This window comes from Aulonocara sp. 'chitande type north' Nkhata Bay, linkage group LG2, assembly GCF_057382095.1.
Source record: "Aulonocara sp. 'chitande type north' Nkhata Bay isolate Kocher_YH1m ecotype deep benthic linkage group LG2, A_spYH_male_GT1.1, whole genome shotgun sequence".
Lineage (NCBI taxonomy): Eukaryota > Metazoa > Chordata > Actinopteri > Cichliformes > Cichlidae > Aulonocara > Aulonocara sp. 'chitande type north' Nkhata Bay.
This window is the reverse complement of record NC_141345.1, coordinates 26,664,516-26,682,997: the sequence shown is the minus strand read 5'-3', so window position 1 is coordinate 26,682,997 and position 18,482 is coordinate 26,664,516. Positions and strand designations below refer to the sequence as shown.

At 43.0% G+C, this 18,482-nt stretch overlaps 2 protein-coding genes across 3 annotated transcripts; both read right to left on the bottom strand.

Annotated features, from left to right (window-relative positions):
- Positions 1-15: 15 nt before the first annotated feature.
- On the bottom strand, positions 16-5,651 carry LOC147338005 (protocadherin gamma-A4-like). The gene is made up of 3 exons (XM_086309274.1): positions 3,058-5,651; positions 2,193-2,361; positions 16-1,259 (listed from the first exon to the last, which is right to left on the bottom strand). Exons 1-3 carry the CDS (start codon positions 5,443-5,445, stop codon positions 16-18), a joined length of 3,801 nt encoding a protein of 1,266 aa, XP_086165400.1. The 5' UTR covers positions 5,446-5,651.
- A 4,909-nt stretch (positions 5,652-10,560) lies between these two features.
- Positions 10,561-17,285, bottom strand: LOC147338004 (protocadherin-10). 2 transcript variants are annotated; one of them, XM_086313803.1, is made up of 5 exons: positions 14,751-17,285; positions 14,547-14,660; positions 12,070-12,128; positions 11,712-11,839; positions 10,561-11,414 (listed from the first exon to the last, which is right to left on the bottom strand). In XM_086313803.1, the coding sequence occupies exons 1-5, from the start codon at positions 17,067-17,069 to the stop codon at positions 11,110-11,112; spliced, it is 2,925 nt and encodes a 974-aa protein (XP_086169929.1). In that variant the 5' UTR covers positions 17,070-17,285; the 3' UTR covers positions 10,561-11,109. The 2 variants fall into 2 exon arrangements, with proteins under 2 accessions (XP_086169929.1, XP_086169919.1); XM_086313793.1 differs by having other exon boundaries at positions 14,547-17,285.
- Positions 17,286-18,482: the final 1,197 nt, after the last annotated feature.

Below are 18,482 nucleotides of genomic sequence, written 5' to 3'. Positions count from 1 at the left end.
TATCTTATCTGTATATCAAATTCCTACCTGCAGAGTAGAAGCTGCTGAGTCACTTGTGTCTGTCAGCCCTGTCCCTCTTGGTATGCTGGACACAATGTATCTGGAGCCCTTTGGCAGAGGCTGTCTAACCACCAGCTTTCCTTTCCTGGTCTCTGCTAGAAACAGACTGTACCAGTAGGCATCATTGGAGACCAGAGTGGAGTCTGCGATGGTGGAGTTCCTCTCACTGATCACACTGTTCCTGGAGGGAGGAGCTGCTTTGCTGGGCTTGGGTTTCTGACACTTGATCACGATGGTGACCAATATGGTGATGAGCAGCAGAAATGACACCGAGCCCAGACCGATGACCAAATACAGGTTGATGTCTGAGAAGATGTCATATTCCAGAGGCTCCTCAGTCATGTCAGAGTAGGCTTTAACAGCAGTCTCCATTGTGGTCAGCTTGATGGTGACTGTAGCAGAGAGAGCAGGCTCTCCGTTGTCCTTGGCAACAACAACCAGTCTCTGGTGGCGTGGATCTCTGTAACTGAACATCCTCATAGTCCGGATCTCTCCATTGTATTGGTCCAGACTAAACAAGGTGGCGTCAGTCACCTGTAGAAACTGGTAGGTGATCCGAGAGTTGTGCACAGAGTCAGTGTCTAAGGCTATCACCTTGGCAACCAGGGAGCCTTTATCAGTGGATCTGGGGATCTTTTCCTCCACCACAGAGCCGTGTGCACGCCACGGAGACACAATAACCGGAGCATTGTCGTTCTGGTCCACAATAATGATGTGGACGGTCACGTTACTGCTGAGAGGAGGAGATCCAGAGTCTCTGGCCTCAATGTGGAACAGAAACTCCTTCTCAATCTCATAATCAAAGGTTTTGAGTGCGTAAAGATTACCGTTCTCTGGATTGATGGAGAACAGCATGGACATGGATGTGTTGGCTATCTCCTTCTCTATTATGAAATAAACTAGATACTGGTTTTCATGGAGGTCGGGGTCAAAGGCAGTGAGTGAGCTGAGCAAGGCCCCAGGTGCGTTATTCTCCATGACACGTATAGTATAAAACGACTGGGGGAACTGTGGGACATTGTCATTAACATCCAGCAGCTCTAAAGTCATAGTTTCATTGTCAGATAAAGGAGGAGAGCCTCTGTCTGTCACAGTGAAAGTGATGTCATATTCTGACACCTTCTCACGGTCTAATGGCTCCGACACTACTAATTCATAATAGTTATCAGAGGACTCCCTCAGTTTGAAAGGCATATTATCTGGAACACGAAGATCAACTATTCCATTATCACCTGAATCTTTATCACTGACACTAACTACAGCTATCACTGTGTCTAACTCGATGTTTTCAGTCACTGGACTCTGAAATGATTTAATTGATATTTCTGGATGATTATCATTCATGTCTTCAACTAGAATCTTTATGGTGCATTGTCCTGTTAAACTGGTGGCTCCTTTATCAGCAGCTATAACTTCCATATCATAAATCCTGAAATCTTCATAGTTCAGCACTCCCTTAACTGTAATTTCACCAGTGGCTGGATTCAGATTAAATGTCTCCTGTGTTTTTTCTGATGTATATAAACTGTATGAATATGTTATATCAGAATTTGATCCTTCATCTAAGTCTGTTGCATTAAGATCAACAACAAGACTTCCAATTGGAGAGTTTTCCAATATTTTAACACTAAGATTTTCTTTTTCAAAGGCAGGTGGATTGTCATTTGTGTCCAGAACATGAACAATAACACTGGCAGTGCCAGAACGAGCGGGTGTTCCTCCATCTACAGCTGTAAGTATCAAATTATGAACAGCCTGCTGCTCTCGATCTAATGTCTGTTTTAAGATCAAATCCGCAAATTTTGTTCCATCTCTTCCGGTCTGAACTTCTATATTAAAATATTCACTTTCACTCAAATGATAGGTTTTCACTGAATTGGACCCTACATCAGGATCGACTGCATTACTCAGAGAAAATCTTTCTCCTCTTGGCGTCGCTTCAGATATATCCAAATGTATGGCGTCTCTTCGAAATTGTGGGGCGTTGTCGTTCATATCAAGAATTTCTACTTCTATATTAAATATTCGTAAAGGGTTTTCTAATATAACCTCCAGTCTAAGATAGCAAGACGCTGACGACTTGGTGGTGCAAATATTTTCCCTGTCAATCTTCTCAACAACATACAGCTCACCAGTGTCTTTGTTCACATCCAGATATTTCTTGTTCGCGATGATATCAAGACGCATCTTCCTCTGATTCAGTGATTTAATATCCAGACTGAGATCGGTGGCGAGATTAGCCACGACGGATCCTTCTTTGATTTCTTCGGGCATCGAATAATGAGTTACTGAACCCGATATCTGACACACAATCGAAAACAGAAGAGCAATGAACAGCACGTACCATTTCTCTGACTCCATTGTTATGAGGAACCCTTTGTTGTTCACGGACTTGCAGCACTTTAAACGATATTCTTTACTTTCCAATGATATAAAAATTTCCTGTAACGGATTTGAACACAAATATTTTCACACAAAAATTTTCCCGCTACGTTGTTCCCGTAGTAAAATGGCCACACGTCTTTTCGCATTGCAATTTCAGCACCACTGAGCTTTCTGGTCGTATCCCGACTTCCACAGTGAATGCTGGTTACGTTCGTAGTTCCACCTTTTACTAACGGAACAGCGACACCGGTAATATATAATATTATATCAGAGATTTTGAATGTTTCTCCGAACATTCTGTAATAAATTTCAATTTATATATATATATATATATATATATATATATATATATATAGATAGATAGATAGATAGATAGATAGATAGATAGATAGATAGATAGATAGATAGATAGATAGATAGATAGATAGATATTTATATATATAGATATATATATATAGATATATATTTAGAAATACTATAATACTATTAATGAGCTTAAATAACAGTAAATCACTCCTGAACTTTTACATTGTGGAAGGAGTCTACTGTATATGATGAATGAATAATGAATATAAAAAATCATGAACATAAATACAAATATCGACACTGAACTCTCACCTGCAGAGTAGAAGCTGCTGAGTCACTAGTGTCTGTCAGTCCTGTCCCTCTCGGTATGCTGGACACAATGTACCTGGAGCCCTTTGGCAGAGGCTGTCTAACCACCAGCTTTCCTTTCCTGGTCTCTGCTAGAAACAGACTGTACCAGTAGGCATCGTTGGAGACCAGAGTGGAGTCTGCGATGGTGGAGTTCCTCTCACTGATCACACTGTTCCTGGAGGGAGGAGCTGCTTTGCTGGGCTTGGGTTTCTGACACTTGATCACGATGGTGACCAATATGGTGATGAGCAGCAGAAATGACACCGAGCCCAGACCGATGACCAAATACAGGTTGATGTCTGAGAAGATGTCATATTCCAGAGGCTCCTCAGTCATGTCAGAGTAGGCTTTAACAGCAGTCTCCATTGTGGTCAGCTTGATGGTGACTGTAGCAGAGAGAGCAGGCTCTCCGTTGTCCTTGGCAACAACAACCAGTCTCTGGTGGCGTGGATCTCTGTAACTGAACATCCTCATAGTCCGGATCTCTCCATTGTATTGGTCCAGACTAAACAAGGTGGCGTCAGTCACCTGTAGAAACTGGTAGGTGATCCGAGAGTTGTGCACAGAGTCAGTGTCTAAGGCTATCACCTTGGCAACCAGGGATCCTTTATCAGTGGATCTGGGGATCTTTTCCTCCACCACAGAGCCTTGTGCACGCCACGGAGACACAATAACTGGAGCATTGTCGTTCTGGTCCACAATAATGATGTGGACGGTCACGTTACTGCTGAGAGGAGGAGAGCCAGAGTCTCTGGCCTCGATGTGGAACAGAAACTCCTTCTCAATCTCATAATCAAAGGTTTTGAGTGCGTAAAGATTACCGTTCTCTGGATTGATGGAGAACAGCATAGACATGGATGTGTTAGCTATCTCCTTCTCTATTATGAAATAAACTAGATACTGGTTTTCATGGAGGTCGGGGTCAAAGGCAGTGAGTGAGCTGAGCAAGGCCCCAGGTGCGTTATTCTCCATGACACGTATAGTATAAAATGACTGGGGGAACTGTGGCGCATTGTCATTAACATCCAGCAGATGGACAGTTATTGTTTCATTATCAGATAAAGGTGGCATCCCTGCGTCTGTTACAATTAGAGTAATGTCATATTCAGGTACTGTTTCGCGATCTAAAGGCTCGGACACAATGAGCTTGTAATGCATGGGTCGATCTGAAGATGTGTTAATTGTAAAGGGCATGGGTCGATGTATAGTCAAGCTTACTTTTCCGTTATCCCCCGTGTCTCTATCACTTATATCTACAAGTGCAATAACACTTCCTACTGCTACGTTCTCCTCCACTGTGTTTTTAACAGACTGTATGATGATTTCCGGATAATTATCATTCATGTCCTTCACATTAACGACCACTTTGCACTGACCAAGCAAGGGATGCGTGCCTTTGTCTCTGGCCTCTATGTGCATCTCATAGAATTTCATATCTTCATAGTCTATAGTTCCTTTCACAGTTATCTCTCCAGTGTTATGATTCAGTGAAAACACCTCTTGTGTTTTCTCCGACGTGTAAAGGGTGAATGAGTACACAATCTCTGAATTCAAACCCTCGTCAAGGTCCGAGGCGTTTAGCTTCATCACTAAGGTCCCTATTGGGGTGTTTTCCGTCATGTTAATTGTATAAGTCTGCTTATCAAACCGTGGGGGATTATCGTTTGTGTCCTGTACTCTTACAATAATATTAGCAGTGCCAGAGCGCACCGGGACACCGCCATCCACTGCAGTTAATATTAAATTATGAACAGCAGTCTGTTCTCTATCCAACGATTTGGTCAACACCAAGTCTACATACTGAGTTCCGTCGCTACCTGTCTGAATTTCGATTGTGAAGTGTTCGCTAACACTGAGTTTGTACGTTTTAATTGTATTTATACCAACATCTGGATCCACGCCGTTGGGCAGGGAGAACCTCTCGCCCGGCGTTGCAGATTCTGAAACGTCGAGCTCTACTCTGTCCCGTCGGAAATGTGGAGCGTTATCGTTTATGTCCGTTATTCCAAGCTCGATGTTGAAGATACGTAAGGGGCTTTCTATGATCACATCGAGCTTTAAAAAGCAGGACGCGGGTTTCGCCGGACAAAGATATTCCCTGTCCATTTTTTCTACGATGTACAGTTCGCCCGTCTTTTTGTTAAAATCTAGGTATTTTTTGTTGGAAAAAATATCAAGTTTTACCTCTCGTTGCGCCAAACCTCCTGGCTCAAGTCCCAGATCTGCAGCCAGATTAGCCACAACAGATCCCCTTTCCTTCTCCTCGGGTATGGAGTACCGTGTCACCGACAAAGCGGCTGGCCATGTTGCACACAAGACAAAGACGGCAATGCAAAATCTCATCCTTTCCTTTGCAGGAAAAAAATAAGCCAGATCCTAAAAGCCGTTTTATGTCTGTGATTCTTAAGATTTCACAGAGTATCTTTGCAAAAAAAAAAAAATCCAGAAAAACAATAGACAAGAATGAATTAAGGTTCTGTGTGTAAATAATCATAAGCGCCCATTTAAGAAACCAGTCCTTTGCCTTTACAAATGGGTGTGTCATGACTTCAGAGAAGAAGAGTAGTGTGGTAGTGTGCTCTAGTGGTCAACAGTGACACCGTGCGATACACGCTAAACATAGTGTATTGAATTCTTCAGCTCTGAAATCAGCTTTGCAGCTTCGCAAGGCACTGACGCATGGAAGGACATCCCCAAACACACACACAGGCGCACGAGCAGCACTGTGTGCTTTATCCTGACAACATCTCTCATTCATCGGGCATGTCTTCAAAAGACAGTTGTTTGTTTTGCAATAATAAAGGATTAATTTCAAATATTGTCTGAGGTCTTTATAACAAGGGAATAAATCATGGAGGATAAAACAATCTACTATCCTTAAGTTGGCATGTCTTTATTTTATTTACATGCCACTAGATGATTTAAAACAGCTGTTTAAAACAGCTCCTACATTACTAGGGTATATGATTGTATAATAAAGACATAAACCTTTTCTAGCTTTCTGTGCCTTTATACACAAGCCTGTTGGCGCTGTTACTACTTGACGCCAGCCTACTACAGTCTGCCCTAAGCTGGCAAATGACCTGTGCTGGTAGATGCTATTTTACAGTTTGTAGTTTATGACTTTTATTTCCATTTACTTTTATATTAATTTTTAAAAGTTTAAAACATGTTTTGTTTTGTTTTGCCTGTAATATGGAAACAGTCAAGAAATCCGCATGTAGTTGGTCTCTACAAGATAGCAGCCAAATTGTAGTGAAGTTGAAGTAGGTCTTGGACTAAAACAAACACATTGTATGCATTTAACTTTATAGTAGTTTAGGGGGTGGAAGCATTCAGTCTAAGGAGACTCAAGTAACAGAAAGTTTTTTAGGGTAAACATCCACAATGAGTAACAGTTGAAGTGTAAGTAGAGTCAAGTGTTCACTAGATTTTACCACATATACTCAACAAGGCTACACATTTGAGAGGTACAGTAGGGGTGAAGAACAATGATGAAGATGTGAGTGGGTGTGATGTAATCAGTGAGAAGACACTGATAAAACCTGGAGGTGAATTGTGTGAAGGAGACGTGCGTCCCTCCTTGATCTGACACCTAAATGACAGCTGACAGCAGCAGAGAGTAGTGCCAAAATCTGACTGGTTGGAATCAGGAAAGAGTGATACTCTCAATCAAAGGATGTTTACAGTTGGCAGAGAAAGAGAGAAAGATAGAGAGCATGTGTCAGAGTTTACTGCAGCTGCCTTAGCAAAATCTCTCACTGTGCAATTCGTCTCCTTTTAGATTACTGTCTTGTCAAAGTTCTTGACAAAAAGGCAAATTAAGATCAGCTTTTTACCTCCCACCACTGGCTGTGTATTTAAAATGTTTGCACAGTTATCATGCACCGTTATGTTCCTGATTTCAGTCTGACTGTTGTACTCTGCAAGCCAGAGTACAAGCTGCGATCCACAGGCGGATCTCACTGATGGAAAAAAAATATGTTAAGCAATGTTCTAATTAGTGTGAGCTCTATGATAGTCAAGGATACACTCAGTACACTTAGTGCCTGGAAGTATTTCCGGGCTGCAATAAAATTATTATCTGCTCATTAAAGTACACTCATAACTGCTGTTGTGAGAAGCCCATAGAAGGAAAAGTGTTTTTGTGCAATAGTTTTAAGGCAAAGGAGAATGGGATTGATAAATGTAATAAACAGCTCACTGGGGACTTCCACTGTATATGGATCATCATGTTCACAGAAGAGAGAGAGAGCTACACATACCTTGGGTATTTTGGTTTACCTTCTGTACTGCAACTGGATTACATCACAGTTTACAATAAGACACTTACTGACACCGTCACTTTATCAATGCTGGTCATTATGCCCGTTTGCTGCTAAAGTATCTATACCTATATTTATACCTACATTTCTATATCTATTCTCCCAACTGGTAATTGTATTTGTTTTTTTAACTATTAATTTACTTACAATTTAAAATACTGTTTCTTCTTGCTCCGGGACCATGTGTACATGAGGTTCCACCTCATGTAAACATGTGATGCGAATGACAATAAATCTCCTTGAATCCATCAAGTTTCCCTTAAAGACCTAAGCTGACAGTTCATCATGATGAGGAGAACCCTGCGTTTAAAAGAGCCAAAAGGAGTGCCAGTGATCATCACAGCCTCTATCAATCTAACCTCAGTTATCTGATTATCTATTATTTCTGGTCCCACAAGTGGACTAGATGAGTCTGGCCTGTATCTATGGATGCTTTAATCAGGTCACACCCAACTGTAATCTTCACTTTTTGTAATTTTTTGTGTTAATTCAACATGTGTTATTTTCTAATCAATCACTGCTTAAAATGCCATTTCCTTTGTACATACACTGTAAGGATTGGCTAGAAAATGCCTCTGAAAATGTGAAACCTGACTTTTTCTAATAAATAGTCTTGGTCAAAATAATTTTAGATTTGTTGAAGATGAAACTAATTTGGAAACAGCACTGGTCACTAGAATGTGAATGTGTCTGAGCCACTACTTTATGTAACTTCATGGTTTGGAATGCTTTATTTAAAAAATTTTATTATCTGAAACCACAATTTTACATTTAAAAAATCCATGCACACTTGATATAAAAAGTCAGATTTGATGGAAATGATTGTTACATTCATTTAATTATCTTAAAGATTGAAAATTAAGTTTAAAAATGTACACTGAGCCATCTTACTCATGAAATGGTGGCTCACTAATATATGTGGTAGTAGTGGTAGTACTCCTTGACTGCCAAAGTTTTATTACATTTTATTACAATTATTTTTAATTACTTTTTCATTATGCTTTTTGCCAAGAACTCACTAGGCTTTGCAATATAGGCTCAGATGTTATCACGCATGAGACTATTAGTGAAGAATCTGATCTGCCCATATGACAACAACCCTAAGCAAACAGACTGAGTCATAAAGGGCTTCAGAGACACAAAAAAATGGGGGCCCATGCAACAGACAGTATGACTCCCACTGAGATTCGACCAGTTTTTTGTTTTTGCTTGTTTGTTTTGTTTGTACATTACACGGTGTCCACATAATATTTTCTGTTATATTTTCTGTCCAACAAGTTTTGTTTGGAGGGGAACACTTCTCCCTGGGTTGGATAAGAGTTTTAAATAAGTGGATCACTAAAATAATTTTTACTCAATGATGCCCTCTACCGGGGAACTATTCTGTGGAAAAACTGGTCAGTATAGTGACTGTGAAAACGTTGTGATCATAAATTAATCAAATTTAAACATCTATAATATATAAATAACTTAACTTACAGTTTACTAAGTAGTTTTCGGAGGCACTTGTCCTTTTTTGTCCTTTACTTGAGTATTTAAACCACATTTCATCTATGTTTCTTTGTGTAATTGTGTGTTTTTTACTCAACTACTTTGTTTATGTGTTTATATTTTGGGGAAACTGTAGTAGTTAGTTTGCAGAGTAAGATGTGGTTAACGAAAAAAACGAACAAACAGAGATTAATGTAATCAACAGTATTTAAAGCTTTTCACCACAGCAAGCTGCAACATTCAATTGCTTCATTTAAGTAGAGCATTTTTTTTACATTAATGAATGCAAGGTTGTTGCAACAGTGTTGTAACAGCGTTTTCATCTAATGTTATGTTGTTGCATTATTGGTATTTTTTTGGTTAAACCTACCACTGACATTAGAGAGGGGGGGAGGGGTATGCAATTTATTTGTATTTTACGAGCATAATTTACACCTCATGACTTTGTTTTCTTATCACTACTTAAAAATTAAAAACAAAACATTTTAAGAGGTCATGATTTATGTATGTGAGAGGCTGCTGTGAAAGCATTAAATCCAGCCTGCTGCACCGTGCTCTAAGCGCCCTCTGGTGGACAACAGGAAACGTTGCAGTTGGATTTAGAGGCACAAATGGACAAAGCCGTTTCAGCACTATGACAATGGACAGCTCCCAGTGCGACCGACAGTAATGGTTACATGATGTGGAAATGAAGCGAGTCTGTCTGCCTTACAGGTCCTGCTATGCTATAAGAGAAGAAACGTTGAGATTTTATATTTTATCATTTCACTACAATTTCACCAGTTGCTGACTTTAAAGGAAGCTGATATGTATGTGATCTATTTTATATACACGAATTTGGCGTTTCTGAACGTGTTTAAAACAGAAAAGAAAAAAACAATGTCCAACTTCCACTTTATTTCAAGGATCAAAACCTGAAAATGAGCCAAGCCGATCTAAAAATGGCTGCCCCTTTCACTGTCCCTGTGGATCACCTTACTACAGAGAAGGTTACTCTGCTCCCCTTCATGCTCTCTATGGACACCCGTTTCCTTATTAACGACATTATTTTCAATCTGAGCCATAGGACAACCTAATTACCCTGCTCATTTCTGGCCAGTGGCCAGCTCCCATCTGTTGATGCTGTGAACTAATTCCCAGAGAAGAAAGAAATAAAAGGGCATACATAGAGAGAGAAGCCACAGGCCCCCTTGCTCAGATTCAGGTGTGGCATTTGGAGTTAAGAGCCCCCCACCCCCATCCTTTCTCTTTCCTCCCTTGTATTCCTGTTCGTGGTCTTAATTAAAGTGATATTTCGAGAGAGGAGGTTCTGTTTGTTCAGTTAATGAACCCCACTATTCTCTGCGGGCAAATGGAAATGCAAGCACTCCAATTAGCATATGTTAGCATTTTACTATGTTTATTCCTCACCGTGGAAAACAGCTTACCAAGGCGAAAAGCTTTTCACCCTTGTACGAGTAGCTCTGGAACTTTTTCACCTCAAAATAATTAACTCAGGCTAATTAAACATAGATCTGGAAAACTTACATCTAAATCATTTATGCGTGCACATCGACTGAATCTGTGTTTTGGTGCAGGGATTATGTTTTATGAATCACAGCAGGTCACAAATGCTTGCTTGAAAGAAAAGAGGAAGGCCATATGAAAAAAATACTTTATTTTCATAAATGTATACAGTACATGTGTAAAGGAAGGAACCCTCCCCTGTCATTACAGTAGTCTGCTTCATGGTGCAGCTTGCATATACATACTCACTGTTTCATATTCACACAAGCTCTGTTAGCAAACAAAGATACAAAAAGGAAAAACACGTCTTCTTTTTCATGTAACCAAAAAATATAAATTCATAAGGATGTGCAAAATTATTGTCCACGAATGCTTTTTCGAAAACTATTTTGGATGTAACTGCTGCTCCAGTTTGATTGTCTAAATAATAATAATGATAATTCTAATAATAAAAACAGACACATATGCTGACAATGTTGCAGTGGCATGTCAAATAAATAGCCATCAGACCTTCATTATCCTTCTTCAAAACAGATTGTCCATACATTATTCCTCTTTCCCTTTCTATTTTCATACCACTTATAAATCATATGTTCATTAATTTATGTACTGGGTGGGCTCTACCTCTGTTTTCATATAAGGATATCCATCTTTTTAATCATCCACTAGGGCAGTTATTGAAAAGTCAGTCATTGTACAGGTCATTATTTATGATCGCAGTCTCTCCCTGGGGCGACATCTGGAGACGGCGCTTCTTTCCAAAAGTAGAAAATGAATTGTGGACATCTAGGTCGCTTCGCTGTGCGGCAGGCCTCAGGGTGCAAAAGCCTGATGGCGTCCCAGGGATGTACACATTGTGGTGGTAATCGGGTGGTGGGTGTGGGTGCGGGTGGGAGGGGATTGAAGGCTGCTGCTGCTGGGGAGGAGGTGTACACCGAGGAGTCCAGGGGCGAGAGGGAATCCCACTGGGTGAAGGAGACATTTTATAATCTATAACATGAGGAGAAAGGAGAGAAGAAACAACTGCTTATTATTCAATACTGACTCATGTCTTTACAGCTTGTTGTAAGGACTGTTAACGATTAAATGCAGTAAAAGGAGCAGTGATCTGTTTAGTGGTCAGTTTAGTGAGGATGAGGTAGGCCGTCAGCTACAAGTGAGTTAAGGGAATAACAAAAAAGTCAAAAAATTAAAGAACGAGGATGCGCAGCGTGTGTAATATTAAAGTAGTGTCGATGAAATACTCCATATGCATACATAAGCAGGAATGCATTTAGCCTCTCTCACCTTTCGTGCCTCTCATGTGAGTACCCCAGGTCCAGTATTGTCCAGGTGCCATTGAGGTGACATAGTTTTCTGGGTCTGCATGCATGGCTTTTCGCATGAGGGTGCCATCCATGTTTATGGAATTGTAACTACAAATGAAATAAGTCTGTGTAACAACACCGTTGACTCATATTTATGAAAATGCAAATCATATTGACATGAGCATTTTTTATGCAGACTGTATGCTTTAGAGCTTTATTGAGCACATACTTGTGTGTGTGTGTTTGTGTGTGATGGGGGGGGGCGGGGGGGGGGGGGGGGGGGGGGGGCAGGTCATAATGCTGCTCTACAGAAATCAGGTCAAAGTTCAGAACTATACCTTTTAATAGAGGAGTTTTGGTTCTTCGTGAGAGTCCAGTCTGTGTTTGGCTGCTTTAGCTGCAGAGGGAAGATATTGTCAGAGTTAATGGAAGGGTATTCATGTCAACGATCAGTTCCGTGTGGCTCTATTTTTAATTTCATCTAAACGATGTCTGTTATGATAGAGGTCACTGATAGCTGACAGGAGTAGACTTTCTTGGGATCCCTCCTGAATTGAAGACACGATTCTTTTCAGATGGATCGTGGCTGCCGCCCCGTGGATGTTTGGCAGAACATGCTCATTTCAAGAGTAGAGGTGGTGACGCCTCCAGCTACGATTCGCCTGTCACTTAGTTTTGCTTTTATCCTCCGTGGCGCAGCGGGAAGGGTGAAAGAGAGCACCCGAGTGATATTTATTCCAATTTGATTCTCATAGTACGGATTCCACGCTCCATTAATTCACCTAAAGTTGTTAACGAGAAGAATGCGACGTAAGCTATTATTAGAATCGGTATTCAAAATACTGTCCTCAGCCAGCTGTGCACAAAACCAATTAGAACCCCACCGGGATGAAACGAAACATGATTTTAATCTTCAAAGGGAACCGTGCCAGGGAGGAAATTAAGAAAATTACACACGTCATTGTTTTGTGGATTTTATGCATCATTTTACATTAATATTTGCCTGACGCTCCTCGAGCAAGGTTTTTAATTAAAAGTCTCGCAGAGAGCCTTGAAAAGTTTGCGGCCCTCGCAGCTGTAAATGGAATAACCCAGCACGTCTCGCCACGCATTCACACCGTGGCACACATCACATTTGCCTACCTTTCCTGTGTGTCGTGCGCGCTTAGATGTGTGTTTAATCTCCCTTTTCACCTTCAATTCGTCAACTTAAGCGCGGTTATGCACTTGCTTCGAGTATTTGTGATTCGTTGTGATTTGTCTTTGACGCGCCAGAGACAACCTCACTGTGACTCACGTGAGCACGCTGAGGGGCACTACCGGGTGATTTGGTGGAGCCAATTAATAAAAAGAAGGACACTTTCTCCTGAAGGAGTTTAGCTACAGGCGGCACATTCACCGTGACCTCGAATTCCCTCTTGTGGCCAGAGGTGTATGTGTCAGTGACCGGGCTGACATTTCTCAGTCAGCCTGGTGGAGTCTGGTATCAAGGGCCTGACTCTTTGTCCCCTCCACGCTATTAGACCGGAGGGGACAAAGAGTCAGGGCCGATTCATACCGGAATCGGCATTACGCACATATTTATGGTCTGCTGCTCCGTCTATTATGATAATAATAAAAAAAATAAAAATAAAAAAAACACGGGCGTAGACACCCTTCCTCTGTAAACTACCCCCCTTCCTCGTCTCATTTCTCCCCTCTCCTTCCTTCCCTTTCACCCCCTCCTCTTCCCCACCCTTGCTCGACAAATATGAAGCCACATCTCTCTTTCTCTCCTCGCATTCAGAGGACAGTGCTGGGGCCGATCTACAGGCTGTCCACGTCTCAGTCCAGCCATGTCCTTGCGCCCCCTCCTTCTCCTTGCCCCCTCCCCTCGCGATGTCCTCCCCTGTCTCCCCAAAACCGACCATTTGCCATTTTTCATCAATAATGGACAGCCACCCCCCTCTTGCGAATACGCCACATTGTGTCTGGTATAATGGTTCGGTCGTCCTTGTGCCCTTGAGGCATAGTTAGTGAGGTTATCTGTCCTGTATTGTTAGTTTGAAAACAAGAAGGCGTGTTCACAAACCCGAGTGCCCGTGACATGGATTGCCTGAACCCAAGGCTGACAATTTCAAACAGCTGCCATTCACCTTCATGTTTGTAACCTTGACTTTTTGTTCAGGTAGATACGCTGGAAGCAGGTGTGTGCACGTCACTGCATGAAAACTGTGTGGCAATAACACTGGATGATGTAGACATTGTTCTCGCAGGTCACAATCTCTATAATTAGTTCTCGAATTATTATTAAATGCTTGAATTGATACCAAGACTGAACAGAGGAGACTGCCTGAACTACATCTCATCTTCCTCTCGTGCAGTAATTGACATCTCACTTCGTTCTCAGACACGGTTTTTTGCACAGCATATGCTCCTCGCAAGATGGGGCTTTACACTTTCATTAACATGTCAATTAAAATGTAATCTCACGTCGTCTCATTTCATTTCCCGGGTGCAAAACATTAACATGGGCAGCACAATTAGAATTCATTATTGCCACAATTATATTAAAACGCTGTGAAGACGACACGCTGTGCGAAAACACTAACGAGGGAGTGATAGAAGAAAAGAGTGACTTTACTGAAGGTTTTCCTCAAGTTGAGTACCAGCCTGTATGGCATGCGCGATTTGACCTTCATGGGAGAATGTCACAGTCTAGATTCACATCTGATGGAAACTGAGTTGATAGTTGTTATTGTGTCAGTGTGTGGAATGGGGTGGAATTAAACGCTCGCTCTCCTTTGTTTTATACTATGTGCTGATTTCACTCTACCTCACTGGGAGTAGTTGTTCCGTTGTTCACAGATGCGCTCCGGCTTTGCGCGTTCCACGAGTTTTCCGCGCTCTTTGCCTCGTTGTTCCTCGGTGTGCTGCTCGGGCTGCACGGCTTCAGAAACATAAAGTCACTTTTGGCTGATTCGGGGGTTAGACACACTTTATAACAATATGATTGAGAGAGACTGCTATTTCCATTCACCTCCATGCAGTTCGTGGGCACTTTGGCGGCGGATGAAATCTGCAGGTTGAGGTTGGATTTTTTGAACATCTCCGGGGGCGGCTCTGGCTGAAACCCCCCGCAGCAGCAGCAGGATAGGGGGGGCAGGTTGTACCCGCTGAGAGTCTCGCTATCCTTGTAGCACTTTACTGCAGCCAGCACGATGATAGCCACCAGGAATATTAAGGATATAGTGCTCAGCGACACGATCAAGTAGAGAGCGAGGTTTGAAGGGGGCTGCGGGCTGAGTGTGAGGTCCCCGAAATCTGACAGGGTCTCGGGCACGCTGTCTACCACTGTGAGGACAATGGAGACAGTGGCGGAAAGCGGTGGCTGCCCGTTGTCCTTGACTAATATTACCAGTCTCTGTCTCGTTGCGTCTTTTTCTACTATTCGACGAATAGTCCTGATTTCTCCCGTGTACAGAGCTACGCTGAACAGCCCCGGGTCTGTAGCCTGTAACACCTGATAGGACAAGCGGGAGTTCTGCCCCGCGTCTGCGTCTATCGCTGTTATTTTGGTAACCAGATAGCCAGCGTCTACTGCCCGCGGAACCACCTCTGTGGCCACAGTGCCGTTTTTCGGCAGTGGGGATACGATAACAGGTGCGTTGTCGTTCTGGTCCAAGACAAAGACGTTAACTGTGACATTACTCGCGAGAGGGGGGAAGCCTGCGTCCTGTGCCTGTACCAGAATCTGAAAGTTTCTTAATTGTTCGTAATCAAAGGAGCGCAGTGCGTAGATGTTGCCGTTGTCAGAGTTGATTGAGACATAAGTGGACACGGGCATGCCCTGAATCTGACCCTCCAGAATAGAATAAGACAGATAGGCGTTCTGGTTAGAATCGGGGTCGAATGCAGTTACAGAGCAAATGGAAGCGCCAGGGGCATTATTCTCGGTCACATAAACTGTGTATGAAGGTTGGGAGAACCGCGGGGGGTTGTCGTTAATGTCAGACACTTGAACGAGAATGGTTTTTCTGGTAGAGAGCGAAGGAGAGCCCAGGTCTCGTGCTGTGAGGGTGATGTTGTATTCGGACACGGTTTCTCTGTCCAGAAACTCGCTTGTCACAAGAGTGTAATAGTTTTTAAAAGATGAGTGGAGCTGAAAGGGAACGTTGTTTGGAATTTGGCAGTCAACGTTTCCGTTCTCTCCAGAGTCCCGGTCCATAACACTGATAACCGCTATCACCGTACCTGCTGGCGCATCTTCCTGAACGGGAGTGGACACTGATGTGAGGATAACTTCGGGAGCGTTGTCATTTACATCCAGGATGTCCACCAGCACTTTGCCGTGTACGGCCACGGCCGAGGGTCCCCTGTCTTTCGCTTGTACATACAACTCATAAACACTTGCTTTCTCATAGTCCACAATACCCTTCACTCGGATTTCACCCATGTAGGGGTCCACGCTGAACAGTTCGCGCACCTTGAGTGGTGCGTGCCCGCTGAACGCATAAGTAACCTCCCCGTTCGAGCCCTCATCCAGGTCTGTGGCGTTCAGTTTCAGCACCAGCGTCCCTCTCGGTGCGTTCTCCACCAGGCTCGCGCGGTAAACTGCGCGGTCAAACACAGGCACGTTATCGTTGGCATCCAAAACTGTAATAGTTATCAGCGCTGTCCCTGAGCGTTCCGGTGAGCCCCCGTCATAAGCAGTCAGAACCATTTCATGCTTTTTCTGCTGTTCCCGGTCCAGTGGGGTGTCCAGCACGAGCTCAGCAAACTTGCTCCCATCATTGCGCGTCTGGATGTTCAGTGCGAAGTGCTCGTTTGCGCTCAGCAGGTATGAGCGCAGAGAGTTGGTGCCAACGTCCTGGTCCTGGGCGCTCTCCAACGGGAAACGAGAGCCGGGCGCAGCGGACTCTGTGATGTCAAGATTAAACTCGCTCCACGGGAAACTGGGGGAGTTGTCATTCACGTCTAAAATCTCCACTTCAACTCTGTATAGTTCTAACGGGTTTTCTATGACCACTTGTAAGTGCAAAAAACAGTTTGGGCTTCGTTCACAAAGCTCTTCTCTGTCTATCTTTTCGTTGACGAAGAGAATCCCGTTCTCCAAGTTCACTTCTAAGTACTGTTTCTTTGCGCCAGAAACGATACGAAACCGACGGGCTGACAGCTTTGCCACATCCAAACCTAGGTCTTCGGCGATGTTGCCCACAAAAGCTCCATGCTCCAGCTCTTCTGGGATAGAGTAGCGAATTTGCGCGAGAACCAAGTCCACGACACACGCGCACAGAAGCAGACATATAACCAGGCCAGTCACCGGCACCCAGCTGCCTCTGGAGAGAATGTGATCCATTTCAGCCCCGTGCGTAAAGCACCTCACACGGACATCTTTCGCCTCATAAAGACATCCAGCTGTACATAATAGAGAAAAGGAGCCTGTCCTAAGATTGAAGTTAGTCACATTTATTTGTATGGGTAACTTTGCCAAATACTTAGAATGAGAGAGCGGGAGCAGAATGAAAGCACCTCTCTCGGTGCTGTGCTCCACGCGCAACACCGGTATGAACGGGGGAGGCTCGCGCTTTGATTTTACAGTGTATTAGGCACTTGGAGGAGCCGGTGGGGAGGTGCGTGTGTATGTGTGTGTGTGTGACAGAGAGAGAGGGGGAGAGAGAGATGGAAAGAGAGATGGAGGGGGTGGACGTGGCTTCTCGCAGCTCCGTATTGGAGGACGCAGACGCGAAATACGACTCTAATTACTGTAGACGTTTAACCCTTTCACATCCGCGTGTCTGTTCGCCTGACCCATTAAAGTGAGGACAGGGCGTAAGTTTGATACCAGACGTCAGAGCCAGATTTGGATTAGGAGTCAAAGTGTGTCACGAGTGTCCTTTCCTAGGCTGGGTTTACTAGATGAGGATGAGTAAGGATTTGTCTTGGTTTTCCCAGCTCCTTACTGCGCCAGGACCGTGGTGATAGCCAACATCGTGTTATTGTTTTATTGCAATCCCCACTGCACCTTCAGAAAAATAATAAACTATTCTTCTGAGGTCCCATGAGTACGTGTTGAAATACAGTAAACAAAACACACAAGCTTAAGCACTCACTCGCTCTGCTTCAAATGGCCCAGTGGCCACTAACAGTAGGCTCCTGGGACTTCATAATGCTTTTGAATTAGAGCCCTTTGAAGATGAATACAAACACTATAAAACAGTCCCATTCATTAATCATCACATGCGAAATTGGGTTTTACAAAAAGAATCTTTGATAGGTCAGAGTATTCATTTTAATCAGTGTTTAAATGAGTGTGAGCTACAGGTCCTGGAACTTAAAACGATTACTTTGAGAATCATAAACGGACAAAAGACCAATACAAATACGCATTACACGCCTTTAATTCACTTAAGTGGGTCTGTACATGTATCAACATAATCAACGTAAAAGCAGTGTCATAAAGCCTCAATCATACTTGTCTCTAATCAGGTATTATACTGTGGTTGGGATTAGATAAATATCTCATAGATGATTTGTTTACAGACTGGCATAAACAGAAAAGGCTGTATCAGAGTGCCATTATAGTTTTGAGATAAAGAGAACAACTCTTTAGAGCACCGCGCATGTTTGTTCACATCTAATCGCTTTCCTGTATATCCTGGTCAGTTAGACAAGCAGTGAGCGGCAGGGAGCAGTTAAAGACAGAGTTAGAGTGCGACCAAAGGCTGCCTTTGTGAATTCAGGTTCTTCTCCAGACAGACACGACTAGCAT